At 43.6% G+C, this 16,979-nt stretch overlaps 1 protein-coding gene across 10 annotated transcripts in view; it reads left to right on the top strand.

Annotated features, from left to right (window-relative positions):
* The window catches only part of CCDC178 (coiled-coil domain containing 178), a 372,333-nt gene that overhangs the window by 117,136 nt on the left and 238,218 nt on the right, over positions 1-16,979 (top strand). For all 10 annotated transcript variants that reach the window (XM_056521798.1, XM_056521799.1, XM_056521800.1 and 7 more), the window contains exons 9-11: positions 9,029-9,124; positions 10,345-10,481; positions 16,158-16,341. In XM_056521798.1, coding sequence (XP_056377773.1) covers positions 9,029-9,124; positions 10,345-10,481; positions 16,158-16,341 — 417 coding nt within the window. The remainder of the gene's footprint in view (positions 1-9,028; positions 9,125-10,344; positions 10,482-16,157; positions 16,342-16,979) is intronic.

The following is a 16,979-nucleotide window of genomic DNA, read 5'->3' as shown; positions in this document are numbered from 1 at the left end:
GGTCCTGCTGCTGGGGGCCCCCCGCGATCTCCCACAGCACCTGGTATTCTAAACAAGTGTCGGGTTCCTGCGGCAGTGGATTGTGATGTCACACCACACCCCCTCCATTCATGTCTATGGGAGGCGCCTGGTGACTGACCCTGGAGCCTGCATCTTTCCCAAACCATAAACAACCACCTCTGACTTGTTTACTCATCTACCATGGATTACGTTAATCTTTTTTACACTCCAGTATACGGTAATGAAATACTGTGAATGTCCAGCATATAATCTCTGTGATTTACTCGAGCAACATTTGTGCTAGTGATACTGTTTAAATGCTAATGCTTCATGTAAATTCAGTACCGCAATCTGTTGTGGGGAAAAAAAAGAAATAGAATGACTGCTGACTACTAATATAAGTGCATAGCTCAATGGAATGAACTTCCCGTCAAGCATAAAATTTGAGTTTTCGATTGATAATTTCATATTAGCTGTAAATAAATATAAATTTTGTTCTGCGTTTCTACAGACTTGTTGAAATAACATTAACTTTGTAAAGGAAAAGACCCATGGTTAATTTAGTTTGTCCTACTGTCATCTAGTAGATAGTGTTCTAGTAAAAGAATATTTGTATTAAAGGGGTACTCCGCCCCTAGACATCTTATCGCCTATCCAAAGGATAGGGGATAAGATGTTTGATCGCGGGGGCAACCCACAATCTCCCTGCATCACCCGGCATTCATTTAAAGCGTCGGGTGCAGCACCGGAGGCTTGTGACATCACGGCCACGCCTCACTTGTGACATCACGGCCACGCCTCACTTGTGACATCACGGCCACGCCTCACTTGTGACATCACGGCCACGCCTCACTTGTGACATCACGGCCACGCCTCACTTGTGACATCACGGCCACGCTGCCTCAATGCAAGACTATGGGAGGGGGAGTGAAGGCTGTCACGTCCCATAGACTTGCATTGAGGGGGCGTGACCGTGATGTCATAAGCCTCCGCCCTGCATCACCAGTCATCTGACACGGAGTGAAGTTTGCTCAATGCCCAGATGTCTAGGGGCCACAGCCGAGATCAGACATCTTATCCCCTATCCTTTGAAAGGGGATAAGATGTCTAGGGGCGGAGTATCCCATTAAGGGGATATTGACGGTTTATTGCCAAGTTTGGGCATTGCTAGTGAGATTTTAAACAATCTCGCAGTTAAAGATATGCAGTTAAAAATAACTTTAATAAAACTGCAACCAGAGATGGCAAAATTGTGGTCCAAATGTCAAGTCCTACTGCTGCTAGATATGAACTGCGTCTAAGCATGAGACTGCGAAAGACTCCATTTTCAAGTTTATTTATAAGTGGCAGCTGATGCCTCTTTCCCTGTCTCATAATACCAGGCACAAAGGGATATGTATGGGTCACCTGTTGGTGCCCATCTTATAGAATAGCACCTCTTGTCTAAACCTCTGCAGATCTGCAAAAGAACAGGAGTTGAGTGAAGAAAAAAAATAATTTATGCCCAATATTGTTTTCCGCTCAACTACCCTAAAGTATTGGACACGCGATGGACCTCAAGTCATTGGGATCCGTTGGGACCCAGCGATGTCCGTTGTGCAAAGGGTCTTTTCGGCTCCTTTCTTTGGGGCAGAACAGACCCAGGTCGGAGCACAACAGTTATGTGATTGTATCCTTAGCAACAGTGTTCCTTGGCTCTTGTTCACATGTGAATGTGCTTATTGTTTGCTGTTTTGGATGTAACTGGTTTTCTGACACCGCATTTTGATCACTGCCTGCCCGGACCCTTATCTTTGTACTATATTGTGTGAAAACTGCCAGCCTTGACTGCTCTGGCACATGTCTCTGGGATGCCCTGTGTAGCGTCCATACCCCTCTTTAGGGTCTATTCACACGTACAATATTCTGTGCAGATTTGATGCGCAGGATTTCCAGCTGTGTTCAGTTTACATTGAAATCTGCAGCAGAAAATCCTGCACGTCAAATCTGCACAGAATACTGTAGGTGTGAATAGACCATTAGGGTGAAAAAACTAAATCCACCCCCTTGTTTAATCCTAGTTCATATAGGGAGGGGATTTATCAAATCTTACACGGAGAAAAGTTGCCAAGTTGCCCATAGCAACCAATATGCTTGCTTCATTCAATTTTTAAAGAGAACTGTTTAAAAAAAATTTCCTCTGCACAGGTTTTGATAAATTTCCCCCATAAAGTGACTTAGTGCCCCAGATTTACTAGAACTGTCTAATTTTTAGACAGTCTTCAAATGCATCAGATTTATCAAAGTGTATCAGGATGATTAATTAATCTGGAGCATCTAAGAGCAGTTTAGTTTAAGGTTGGATCAACTTTAGCCAGAACCAGAATCATGCGCCAAAGGTTTGAGGCAATTTGTGGTGCATTTCACATGCCTTTTACTTATAGGGGTACTCCGCTGGAAAACATTTTCTTTTAAATCAACTGGTGCCAGTTAAACATATTTGTAAATTCAGGTAGAAAACAGACATGGTGCACATCTACAATCTTGTACAATGATCTAATTGCTTCTCAGCATAATTTCAAAAACTAACAGGTTGTTAGTATACATTTTTGATCAAAAAGTACAAGCCCACTCGCCACGTCAAGGCCACCTATTCAGAGTGGGTCCCTAATGTCCCTAGCATAAAATGGCGTAGCGCTGGGCAGCGACCACCACCGCCGCGACACCAGCGTCCACGGGGGGGGGGAACGACCCACTGGCAGAGCGGCCCCAATGCCACTCAAACCAGTCTATGGGCCGCACCCGCCCGCAGACACAGCGCCACGGCAGCGACGGACGCCGCCCAGCACCACACCAGTGTGAACAAGGTGTAATGGCTCACTTACCTTGCTCTCCCAGTCAGACTGGGAGGCTACTAGGAATGAAATGGCCCTTATGTAGCTAATTACTACCTATATAGGGTTGGGCTGAGGGGGTGGGGAAGAGTGCAGCACATGTTCAAACAAAAAAAAAAAAAGGGGAAGATAGAAATCACAGTGTGAATTCAGGTAGAAAACAGACATGGCGCACATCTACAATCTTGTATAATGATCTGATTGCTTCTCAGCATAATTCCAAAAGCTAACAGGTTGTTAGTATACATTTTTGATCAAAAAGTACAAGCCCACTCGCCACGTCAAGGCCACCTATTCAGAGTGGGTCCCTAACGTCCCTAGCATAAAATGGCGTAGTGCTGGGCGGCGACCACCAATGCCGCTCACCAGCGTCCACGGGGGGGAACGACCCACTGGCAGAGCGGCCCCAATGCCACTCAAACCAGTCTATGGGCCGCACCCGCCCGCAGACACAGCGCCACGGCAGCGACGGACGCCGCCCAGCACCACACCAGTGGGGCCGTTCTGCCAGTAGGTGGTAATTAGCCACACTAGGGCCATTTCACTCCTAGCAGTCTCCCAGTCTGACTGGGAGAGCAAGGTAAGTGAGCCATTACACCTTGTTCACACTGGTGTGGTGCTGGGCGGCGTCTGTTGCTGCTGTGGCGCTGTGTCTGCGGGCGGGTGCGGCCTATAGACTGGTTTGAGAGGCATTGGGGCCGCTCTGCCAGTGGGTCGTTCCCCCCTGTGGGCATTGGTGTTGCGGCGGTGGTGGTCGCCGCCCAGTGCTACGCCATTTTATGCTAGGGAGGTTAGGGACCCACTCTGAATAGGTGGCCTTGATGTGGCGAGTGGGCTTGTACTTTTAGATCAAAAATGTATACTAACAACCTGTTAGTTTTTGATATTGTGCTGAGAAGCAATCAGATCATTATACAAGATTGTAGATGTGCGCTATGTCTGTATTCTACTCGAATTCATATTTGTAAATTACTTCTATTAAAAAATCTTAATCCTTCCAGTAGTTTTCAGCTGCTGACTGCTGACACCTCTGTCCATTTTAGGAACTGTCCTGAGTAGGAGAAAATCCCCATAGCAAACATATCCTGCTCTGGACAGTTCCTAAAATGGACAGAGGTGTCAGCAGAGAGCACTGTGGTCAGACAGAAAGGAAATTCTAAAAGTAAATAACTTCCTGTGGAGCATACAGCAGTTGATAAGTACTGGGAGGATTACGATTTTTTTTAATAGAAGTAATTTACAAATATGTTTATCTTTCTTGCACCAGTTGTTTAAAAAAAATGTTTTCCAGTAGAGTACCCCTTTAAATCCCCACCTTTCATAAACCAAGTCCACATCCCTTTGCCAGATCTGTCCCTAAAATTAGTGTGGTGTAGGTTGTGTAAGATTGACTCAAATTGTGCACTTGCAATAGTAAACCTGGACCAATGAGTCCAGATTCCTTGTCAAGTAAATTCCTTGTCAATTCCTTGGTGTGACTATACTTAAAGGGGTATTCCAGGAAAAAAAAATATTTATCAACTGGCTCCAGCAAGTAACACAGATTTGTACATACTTCTATTGAAAAATTTTAATCCTTCCAATAATTATCAGCTGCTGAAGTTGAGTTGTTCTTTTCTGTCTGGCAACAGTGCTCTCTGCTGACATCTTTGCTTGTCTCGGTAACTTCACAGAGTAGAAGAGGTTTTCTATGGGGATTTGCTTCTACTTTGGACAGTTCCCAAGACACGTGTCATAAGAGAGCATTTAGACAGAAAAGAACAACTCAACTTCAGCAGCTGATAATTATTGGAAGGATTAAGATTTCTTAATAGAAGTAATTTACAAATCTGTTTTACTTTCTGGAGCCAGTTGATAAATAAAAAATTTTTTTTCCTGGTATACCCCTTTAATGAATCAGGGCTATAGTGCAAAGGCAAATCCAATGTTTTCTGCAGCAAAAACCAAATCTGCATCAACAATTCTGTGCAGATTTTTGGCAGATGCTTGTGAATTTTCTGCGGAAATTTATGTGAACTTTGCAGGAGATTTATCAAAGCCTGTGCAGGCGAAAAGTTGCCCAGTTGCCGGTAGCAACCAATCAGAACGCTTCTTTCATTTTCCAGAGACCTTTTTAAAAAAAATGAAAAAAGCAAGCTGATTGGTTGCTATGGGCAACTTTTCCTCTGCACAGGTTTTTTGTGCAGGTACAATCCCCAGCTGATGAGATTTCTCATTCTCATGCTGCAACCATTTTCCACACACAGAGGCCGGCATTTATCATTGTAGGTGTAAGTGAAGCATTTATCATTGTAGGTGTAAGTGAAGCATTTTTTTACACCCTTTTTGTGTGCTGGTAATGTGTAGGATCACCAAATTCATTAAATGGTCACAAAGCATATGATACATTTTGTGCAGGTCACATTTTCTGAAATTTCTCTCTTGACATACACCATAAAGCTAAGCTAAGTCTGGGCTGGTGTAGTTTAGAGGCTTTTTAGTGGCTTTATGCCTTTTTTGCACCTTTTTAGCACATTTTCACAAAAAACGCAGAGTTGATAAAACCCTTCTATAACATGTGTATTGCCAAAATCAGCAAAAAAGGCGCAGATGAACCCTGCCTGCACCTTTTTTTTGCACCTTTTCTAGACACAAAAAAACTGTCTAAAGACAATGATAAATGTCAGCCAATATGAGCATGTTGCATAGCTTGAGGTCCGCAGCATTTGCTAAATTCTCTTTCGGATTTGTCACAGATTTTGACAATGGGTTTCACTCCTAGCATTGCGGCAGGCTAGAATTGGTATGGATCTGTGTCAAAAACTGCAGCGGACACTCGACCTTAGGGTATGTTCACACTGCGAAATGCCCGTGCGGAATTCTGCCAGAATATTCTGCACACGGACATTCCGCTGCAGCAGAGTCTCATTGATTTCAAAGGAATTCTGCTGCACTGTTCACACGGCCGAAATCCCAATTGCGGCATCCTCAGACAGAATAGACATGTCTATTCTTTCTGCGGATTTCGCGCGGAAATGCATTGTCCTCTGTGCGTCGGGTACATTTTTATGCGGCCCAAGTGCTGCTGGAACTTTCAAAAGTGTGGAATGTCCTCCTGTGTTTTCCAGGTGGACATTCCGCACATATTCCCACTATGTGAAAATACCCTTAGTGCCTGCTCATAGCGGCAATCCGCCACTGCAAGCGGACATGGTGCGACGTGCAAGTCGCCACGCTCATGCGCAGTGTATTTGAACACATGGCGGCTGCTTCCAGAGCTAGGCCAAGAGCAGCCGCGATGTCTGCTTGTAGCAGCAGATTGCCGCTATGAGCAGGCACCAATGGAGGCACAATGTAGGGGTCCATTGTCTGCAGATACATCTGTGTGAACCTAACCTTTGGATACGTTCACACAGCGGAATGCCGGAATATTCCGCACAGACACTCCGCTGTAGCAGTCCCAGTCCCAGTGATTTCAATGGGATTCTGCGGCACTGTGCACACAATGGAATTTACCACCATGTGAACATAGCCATAAAGTAGCCAAACAGCGCTTCGTGGATGAGTTAATCAGTTCAAGCTAATAGAATAAAGGCCTCCATTACTGCATTGGCTTTGCTTGTGGCAGCATTATACGTAGTCAAATTGCTATATAATGCATATGTTGAAAAACATATGATAAGTGCAGGGTTGAAAGCAGTTTCAGTAACCCAAGACGTGTTTAGTGCCTTAATAAGGCGAGATGGAAGTTACAAGTGATCGGCTTAAGTTTTATATCATCTGGCTGTGAAGAATAAACCGCAGCCGCAGCATCTTCTGTGACTGGGAACTAATTTAAATTAGGGCACAGAACAAGAGGCATTACATCCAGCGAGCTATCATTTCCACTTCACAGTGGACCTTTCTAAAGCTTTACAAGGGAAACAAATAACTTTTCAGCTGACTTACACAAATTTATGCTTTCTAAACAAAGTTTTCTCTGTACTGACACAATCTGTCTTGAACCATGTTATGTGCTCAGTATAGAGAAGCATTATGTGCATACATAGGATTTATACAGAGTGTCTGTATAAAAATTTGGAAAATGACCCCTTAAATGTTTTCTCTATACCAGTGTTTCCCAACCAGGGTGCCACCAGCTGTTGCCAAACTACAACTCCCAGCATGCCCGGACAGCCAAAGGCTGTCCGGGCATGCTGGGAGTTGTAGTTTGGCAACAGCTGGAGTCACCCCGGTTCAGAAACATTGCTATTTACCAGTGTTTTCCAAACATCGTGTCTCTAGCTGTTGCAAAACTACAACTCCTGGCATGTCCGGACAAAACACTGCTCTTTGCCCTGTCAGGCATACAGCTTTACATTTAGGGAGGGTTAAAGGGGTATTCCGGCTTTATACATCTTATCCGCTATCCAAAGGATAGGGGATAAGATGTATGATCGCAGGGGTCCCGCCGCTGGGGACCTCCACGATCTCTTTGCAGCCCCCGGCATTCTATGCCGGGCGCTACCTCCAAAACGTTGCGGCCACACCCCATAGTGACGTCCTGCCACGCCCCCTCCATTCATGTCTATGGGAGGGGGCATGACATAACATGAATGGAGGGGGCATGGCGTGACGTCACTAGAGGGCGTGCCGTGACATCACAACCCCGTTTTGGAGGCAGCACCCAGCACAGGATGCCGAGAGCTACACCGAGATCCCAGAGGCGGGACCCCTGCGATCATACATCTAGGGGATAAGATGTATAAAGCTGGAATACCCCTTTAATGGGACAGATTTTCCGAGTATAGGGGCTTGTTTACACGGACAGATCTACAGCGTATTTTACGCTGCGGATCCGCCGACAATACAGTGTGCCTCCAGATGTGCCTGCTCGGAGCAGCAATCTGCCGCTACGAGCAGACACTGCGATGTGGGAGTCGCTGCGCGCATGTGCAGTATACTCGCACACGTCGCGGCTACTCTCGGTCTAGCTCAGGGAGCCGGGGAAGCGGCCTCGAGGTTTGCGAATACACTGCGCGTTGCAGTGTGTCTGCTCGTAGCGGCGGATTGCCACTCCGAGCAGGCACATCTGAAGGCACACTGTAGGGTCCATCCTCGGTGGATCCGCAGCGTAAAATACGCTGCAGATCCGCCCATGTGAACAAGCCCTAAACTTGGAATTAATTCCATCATATGTGTTTAGTTGGCGAGTTGGTTGTTGCACGGAATTTTGGTCTTTCCATACAGAATGCGTGTGGATTGTCCATGGAGTTCCATGGGGGAGATCCGTCCACATTACACAGAAAATCTGCCCTCATTGCGCACAGAAAGTTAAAACTCCGCACGGAATCTTCAACTAACTTACTGACTAGACATACACGACAGAATGAACTTCAATCAATTTCAAGTTCATACTCGGAAAATCTGTAGTGTGATCCCTCCCTTAGGCTGGGTTCATACTGAGATTCCGAGGGTGGCTGGCGCCAACTGAATCGGTCACCGCTAGGACCACGTGAACATTGCTGGTAGACCACATTGTAGTCCTGATGAACCACAATGTATTTCACATGGACTTCGCCAAAAGAATGAGAAAGGTCATTCTTTTGGCAATGGAATTTCAGTGGCGGAATCCGGGATATGGGATTTTGCTGCAGCAGAATTTCCAAGGAGAATGGAAATGGTATTCTGCATGGAAATTCTGTAGCTAGCTCAGGGGGTAATTTACTAAGGTGCAGCGAGCCGTGGCAGTGACATATATGCCAAAAAGTTGCAGAATATGCACAAAAATGCCACTTTTTGGGGGGCAAATTGTGTGACCAAGGGGAAGAGGAGTCTAGAAGAGGGATCGACTTGTTCCATGGGCGTGTTCTCCTTACATGTGAATTTAGGGCCGATTTGTGATTAGAAGTTGTAGAAATGTGTGAACTAGTATTTCAGTGCTGGGCTCAATGGCAGCCAGGTATGGGCCTCTTGTTAATCAAATTGACTGAAAATAGGTGGGGCTTTACCTGTGCGGCACACCATAACGTTGCATATAATAAATGACCACCTAGTGCCTAGATAAGTGGAAGTCAGTATTCTGCACACAAATGGTTGAATTGTGTTTTTTCTGTCTTTATCACACTGTGAGTGATGAGTTATAGGGGCCCTCACATGAACAATAGCAATCCCTGACCTTTTCTTATTTCTTTTAGGTTAATGACGTAAAGTATGAACTGGATGATCAAGAAAAGAAATACAAAGATCTATCAAATACCCATTCTAAACATTCACAGGAAGCTGAAATTCAGGTAATTGTGTAATACTTTCTCTGCTAATAACAAATACATCTATAAATCCATTGTAATTCTCTTTCTTCTAGTCGATTGTTGTGCCCTGTACCATATTCTCATATTCACTGGGAAATCTATGTAATATCTTGTCTTCATTGAGTTGGCAAAGAATACTGGGGCAATTCAGTTCTGAAGTCAGCAGAATTATCATTTGCAGAGTGAAACAGGTTCTCTGGGATGTTAAAATAAGATGGTCCATCCTGTGTACAGGCCATCAATGTGTAGGGGGAGGGGAGGCAGTGAAGAGGACAAGGTTTCAGAGGAAGACTAAAACATGGCCAGTTCTGGGTACATTTCACCAATCATTATCATCACAGGCCGGATTGCAATGAAACATTACACCAATATATAGACCACACAGGATCCACTGGATCCACCATTAAAGGGGTACTCCACCCCTAGACATCTTATCCCCTATCCAAAGGATAGGGGATAAGATGTTGGATTGTGGGGGTCCCGACACTGGGAACCCCCACAATCTGTCCTGCAGAACCCTTGAGATCTGGTGCATGGAGCGAGCGAGCTCCGTGCCTGATGACTGGTGATGCAGGGGCCGGAGGATCGTGACATCACGGCCCCTCGCCATCGTGACTTCACGCCCCGCCCCCTAAATGCAAGCCTTGGAAGGGGGTGTGGTGGCTACCACGCATCCTCCCATAGACTTGCATTAAGGGGCGGTGCGTGGCATCACAAGGAGCAGGGCCGTGATGTCACGATCCTCCGGCCCCTGCATCACCAGTCATCAGGCACGGAGCTCACTCGCTCCATGCACCAGATCTCAGGAGTGCTGCAGGAGAGATCGCGGGGGTTCCCAGCGACTGGACCCCTGCCATCAGGCATCTTATCCCCTATCCTTTGTAAGGGTATAGGGTCTAGGGGCGGAGTACCCCTTTAGTAAGTGATGGTCACAGCTCACCTCAACCACCTTTCTGCACAGTGACCTCTGCACAGGTCACAGGGCATGCCTAGAAAATTCTGATGTAAAAGTGAGTGAGCTAGCTCCCGACTACATGTGGCCGTTGTAAAGTATATCTCTATATGCAATATGGCATGTACATAAATCATGAAAAAAAAATCGCAAACTACAGCTAACATTTTTTGTTCCTTTTAAAATACAGAGCAGAACTTTGCATTAAACACCATTGAGTTAATATTTTGTTTTCCCTTTTTTATTTAAGAAATCAGATTTCCAGACTCAGTTATCTCATTTGGAGCAGCAGCTTCATAAAAAACTTCATGCACTAAGGGACTTAGAATATGAAAATAGGACCCTCGATCTGGAAAACGAGGACACGGCCATAAAGACTGCAAACAGGTTGAGTAATGATTTTTCACTATGAATTTTAACAGTGCCTTTTTTACCCAGAGACTTTTGTTGTTCTGCTGCAGGATCATGGTCATATTCACAGATTATGTTTTAGGTAGTACATAGTATAGAGCAGGGTGCCTCCAGCTGTTGCAAAACTACAACTCTCAGCCTGCTTGGACATCCAAAGGCTGTCTAGGCATGCTAGGATTTGTATTTTTGCAACAGACTTAATAGACATTCAAGTCATTTTTCCAATGAAGCCCAAACTGTGGTTAACTTCGGCTATATGGAAATTAGAATATTAACAACTGAAAACTGTCATTGTGAGCTGTCCATGGCACGAATACCTAGGCATACTGTCAAAATGGGAGGCTGATGTATAAATATCCAGACAGGCATGGGCCCATTTATTTTAGTCAAATAGTGACTACTTTTGGGTTGTTTACCAAACGTGTACGATTATTGACTCAGATTCAGAGCAAACACATATATATTTATAATATACATTTAAACTAGTACATGGACTGCAGGATAAAACTTACCAGGAAAGGTTAAAGGACCTTAACATGTATAGCTTGGAAGAAAGAAGAGACAGAGGGAATATTATAGAGACTTTTAAATACAGAAAAGGAATAAACAAGGTATATTTAAAAGAAAGAAAACTACAATAAGACGACATAGTTATAAATTTAAGGGGCAAAGGTTTAAAAGGGATATACTATAAGGGAGTATCATTTTACTGAGATGGTAGTGGATGCATGGAATAGCCTTCCTGCAGAAGTGGTCGCTGCAAATACAGTGAAGGAGTTTAAGCATGCATGGGATAGGCATAAGCAGGGGTCAAGTCCTGGGAAAAAAAAGTGTGGGAACAAAGATTTCAAATCAAGGGCTGGTCCTGCTAATGGGAATGGTGTTCCTGCTGTGGAAAAAGTGCAGGAACTCAGTTCCCACACGTTCCTGCAGAACTTGAGCCCTGGGCATTAGGCTATCCTTTATATAGATAGGGCCAATGACTATTCATAGTATTCAGATTATTGGGTAGACTAGATGAGCCAAATGGTTCTTATCTGCCAACACATTCTATGTTTCTATATTATGACCGTAATCAGGTCACTAATTTTAAAGTCAATTTAAAGTCAGGCCTATAAAGTCAATGGGGTCCATGCACATATACAGTGATCCTTCAACTTACAATGGCCTCAGGTTACAATATTTTCAGCTTAGAATGGTCTTCCCTGGACCATTGTAACTTGCAACCAGACTCAACATACAATGCTACAGACAGTTCAGATCTGAGAAACATGTCAATGACCGGAAGAACCGACCAATCAGAATGGGCATTCACTGGTAAAACCCCTGTATTACTGAAGTGTATGCACTGACTGGTGTCTGATAGCGCCTCCCTACAGTACAGGGAGGTATTACATGTTCTGTACTTCTCTTCACCTGTGCCAGGGTTACCTGCTCCTTTGGACACCAAGTAAGGGCGGCTCCATTTTACTTTTTTAGGACATTGCGTGTTCTGTACAGGATCCTGAAGAAGCTCCTGTCCTCTACATAGACAGTGACTTACAGCTCCCAGCAGCTCTTTCTTACTTTTACATGTACGGATTTCCTTTATCTATATTAGATATCTACTTTAATCCTCACTTTTTATATTTTTGGATGACATTTTGGGAGCTTCAGAACAAATTACCAGGTTTCCATAAAGATATGGTTTCAACATACAATGGTCATCCTGAAACCAACTAATATTGTAACTTGAGGGACCACTGTACAGCTCCATCCCATGTTGACAGCTTGCTATTGTACGGTATACTTACCATGGATGGCACAATTATGATGTGAACCCATCCCTAGTTGCATCAGGAATGTTTTGTATATTGCATTGTTTTGCACTTTATTATAAATATAAGCTTAAACACAGTTAAAAAAGAGAACAAAATATATAACAAAAAGAGTAAAATTAAAAAAGAGTAAACAGAGGTGGATCATCTTTTTATTACCAAATATCTCTAGAGTTCTTTAAATATGCACTGTCAGTTTCAAAAACTTTTTAATAATGTAGATAATAACATATGTATATTTGTAATAAACATTGGAATATTTTGGAGTGAAAAAAGCTTCATACTTTGTACCACTAGGGGTCCCTTCACTGTCCAGAACACTGTCTAGTCCCTGCAGCTATTGCTTATGTGTCTCTGTGCTGAGACGAAATATGGGAAGTGTTGGTGGGACAAGCAGAGCTCTAATAAATAAAGGCACACAAAGCCTAGTTACAGCCGAATCTGTTATTTTCAAGTAAGGTTGGAGACCTTCATGGATTAGGGCAACTTTGCTGCCTTAGGAAACCTTGTAATCATTGTGAGAACAAAGTATTCAAAAGTGTATTAATGCACTTTACAAGAGGAAATACGGGCAGCAGTCAATGAATGTAATCTAAAGAGACATTGGGTGATACAGAAAGCAATGACCAAAAGCACTTAAAGGGGTACTTCGGCGCTAAGACATCTTATCCCCTATCCAAAGGATGGGGGATAAGATGTCTTAGCGCCGGAGTACCCCTTTAAGTAAGTCAGCTGAGCAAGGTTAAAAAAAAAGTTTGTATTTTGGAATGACGAAGCAAAGTCAGAGTCCTGACCTTAACCTTATGAAGATGCTGTAGTATAACCTGATGCGCTGTTCACACAAGGCATCCTAGAAATATTGATGAATCGAAACACATTTGCAGTAAGGGATGGTCCAAAATTATTCTCCAAAGTTGTTCAAATATTATTCCAGCTACGGGAAATGTTTATTGGATATGAGTGTTGCAAAGGAAGATCTTCCTGCACTGTAAATGTTTACTCAATGTACATAATAAAATACATGGAGTACATCTGTTTGTGAGATACAGTAAGACCTCTCCAAAAACACCTTGTTGAGAACACCAGAAGCTTAACCAGTCCAAATTTTTCTAATAATTAATGCAAAAATGCAGGTAGTTCCAAAGGGTTTATCTACTTTGTCTCGCAACGGTATACAAAGGAGATAGAAACTACAAAAATATAGTCTGTAAAGGCTTATCCTAACTTAAAGGGGTTATCCACCATAAGGGGATTTTAGTATGTACCAGCCAGGCAGTAATGGACATTCTTAGAAAGGATCTGTGCTTGTATTGGGGCTAAATGGCTGTGTTGTGAGATTACTGTGGCTATCTTTTTGTGAACTAGGTATTGCCTGTTGGAGGTCGTTCTCTCAAACTACACATCCCATAATTCCTTGTTTGTAAGTGTGAGGTCAATTTCCTCCCTCCCACACATCAGCCACCCCACCCATTGAAACACAAATGAGCTGCATTGTGTTCAAAAGACCAATGTTTTCTAACCAGGGTGCCTACAGCTGTTGGAAAAGGATATCTCTCTCACTCAGTGGTCTCTCCACCCATTGAAGCAGGACAGACTCTCTTTGCACACCATACTAGTGATGTCATGTCTTGGCCACAATGCAACCTGGGAAAACCTGAGACATGAGTAATTTTGTATGCTGTAAATATTGGGGCAAAGATCACAGAAGAATTACAGATACAGACACTATATTATGAACTACACAAATTTTACAGCCCCTGTAGCATAGTCAAATAAAAAAAAATCCTGGAATACCCCTTTAAGTCTATTATATTGCTTTTCATCTGATTGAAAGTTATTTGATTTCAATAAAAGTTCTAAAATGTTACATACATTTTAGAGGTTCATTAACACTACATTAGGGGCACATTTACTTAATCAGTTTTCCAGAGTAGAAATTCAACATGTATACTATGTTTTCATAGTGTAAATCTTTAACATGATTTCCTATGGCCATCAGTTTTTCAGTTTACATATGGGGTTTAGTTTGATGTAAAAGTGTGACAGTGTTAAAATAAAGCACTGTACACAAAAAACAGTGCAGTCAGTATGGGCATCATTGCAGCTCAATGTGGTTGCCTACCAACTCTATGTGCAATAAATATGGCACTCCCTCCTAGTAGGTGCCCAAGTAGGAATCCCAATCCTCGGAGACCGCTACAGTGGCTTCTGTCATGCTACAATACACTCCATTTGCACGGCACCTGGCCACTTCTCTACATATCTTCTCCTCCGCACCAGTCCTGTATACTCTGAAGAAGGTCCGGTTAGGACCGAAACATCAATTTGATTTATTGAAAGGACTGTTACAATAAATCGTCTTTGCATCATATTTTAATTTAGTTTATTTTACAATGCCTACCAACTCCAACAGTTCTCAATAAATCTTTCTAATAGTTTAGAGATACTAGAGCTGGGCAGTATGAGCAATAACATGTATCACAGTATTTTTGTAAGTGATGGCGGTTCCACTGTATTTAACGGTATCTTCCCCCCCCATGTGTCCTGGGCGCCGCTTCTCTTCCAACACCCCCCTCCCCCAATGTGTCCTGGGCGCCGCTTTTCTTCCAATACCCCCCCAATGAATTATCAGCCGCGCTGTCCCCACATCAGGTCACCGCAAGCGCTCCTCTGCTTATGCTCCTATGAGTTGCGGGCCGCCAGCGCTAGAAATCTGTACTGTACTACAAATAATGTTTCCCAGGCTCTGGTACCATCTTCACTGTGCTGCGCTGTGGTCCTCTTACTGTTTCCTTGGGACGGGAAAGTCACAGAGCTGCCAGCGTATCATCGACCGGGGCAAGACATCGCTGCGGCCGGTGATAGGCTGAGCGCGCTGTCATGTATGAAGCCGTCCTGCTCCTTACATGACAGTTGGATCAGCCTATCAGCGGCCGAGGTGGGACATCGCTGCAACCGGTGATAGGCTGACGGCTCTGTGACGTTCCCATCCCGAGGACCGCAGCGGAGGGACCGTGAGGCTGGTAACAGGGAACATCGGAAGGTGAGTTAAAGTTTATTTTGTTTATTTTTGCAGCCCGGGCAACGTTATTTGTAGTACAGTACAAATTTCTAGCGGCGGCGGCTTGCAACTCATAGGAGGATGAACAGAGGAGCGCTTGCGGTGAAATGATGTGGGGATAGATGTAGGGACAGCGCAGCTGATAATTCATTGGGGGCAGAAGAGAAGCAGAACAGCACTCGCGGGTCACAAATGATTAGTTCCCCAATGTGGGGGACAGCGCGCTGCGTTGGATAATTCACTCATTCGAGGGGGGTGGGGAGGGGCCCAACCGGTATTGCGGTATGGGCAAAATTCATATCGTGCAGGAAAAAAATTTTGGTATTCGGTACGAACCGGTATACCGCCCAGCACTAATAGATACTATATAGTTATCCCTGCTTTCCAGAAACAGCCAAGTAATAAATAGCTGCATACAGTTTTTAACAACTTGACAGAAGAGGACAATACAAAGATTTGTGCATACGTAATTGTTTAATGCTCTTTAATATTCCACAAAAATTTGAGGGCACTTAGGTCTGGTCCTCAGGTACAGAGTAAATTGGTTTTGTTGAATGTATGAGTAATGTGGATATGTTTTATAAGCCACCACTTTCTAGCCATACCTTGATTAGATCGCGCCATCCTACAACCTTCACCTCTGTTTTTCATTTATTATCCTTTGTAATTAATATGCCGAGTCATGCACGTCTTTGTAGGTCACTGTCTGAAAGAACTGTATTTTGTTGGTCATAACAGGAAACCGAGCATTGATTTTGTTTTTCATTATTATAGTCATAAGACGAAGAGTAAACTGGAAGCAGACATCAAACGCATGCAGAAAAGTCAGCTGAGAAATGAAGAGCAGAGTAATAATACGACTAAAGAGCTCTCTCATGTGTCTGTGAGCCATGCAGCATCCAAGAAAAAATTATCAGAACTGGAGGCCCGATCAGCTAAAGAAGAATCCCGCCTAAAGGTGATACAGAGAAACATTTTATATGAAAACATAATGATACTTAATAAAACCAAAAACAGCATAGTGTTATTTGATGTATAAGAAAACGGTATACAGCACAAGGGTTGTGAAAGATGGTGATCTACTCTTGTACCTTAAAAGGGTCTTTAGGTCTACTTGGTACAAAGGTGTGAAGGACTATGGGGGAATGGTGTGTAAGTTGTCAGGGGTTTTACTAGGGCCTGAGAAGATACTGCCCCAGATTTACTATTTCTGACCAGTTCTTAGACAGTTTAAACTTACACCAGAGAATCTGAGAATGCACCAGATTTATCACAGTTGATAAATATATCACATTCATATATTGTATTGGCTTAAACTATGCCAGAATCATTCATCGGAATTTTGACACAGTTTAGGCGAATGATGTCTCATCATAAGCTGTGCCCTTTTACTGAAGCCATGCCCCTTCTTGTCCGGAACATGCCCCTTTGTCAAATGCAGCTTATATAACTCTTAATACAGTACTGATTTGAAACGTTTGCCCATTGATAGCGAAATGTCTATAATCTTAATGGTAGGTTTCTCTGTATAGGAGAATTCCGCCAGGCACTGCTAGCTGTGTAATACTTCTGGTGTGTGATTCTTTGGTCTATTAA

This window comes from Hyla sarda, chromosome 5 (assembly GCF_029499605.1).
Source record: "Hyla sarda isolate aHylSar1 chromosome 5, aHylSar1.hap1, whole genome shotgun sequence".
Taxonomy (NCBI): Eukaryota; Metazoa; Chordata; class Amphibia; order Anura; family Hylidae; genus Hyla; species Hyla sarda.
Note: the sequence above shows the minus strand (reverse complement) of the source record. Positions and strands in the feature narration are given on the sequence as shown.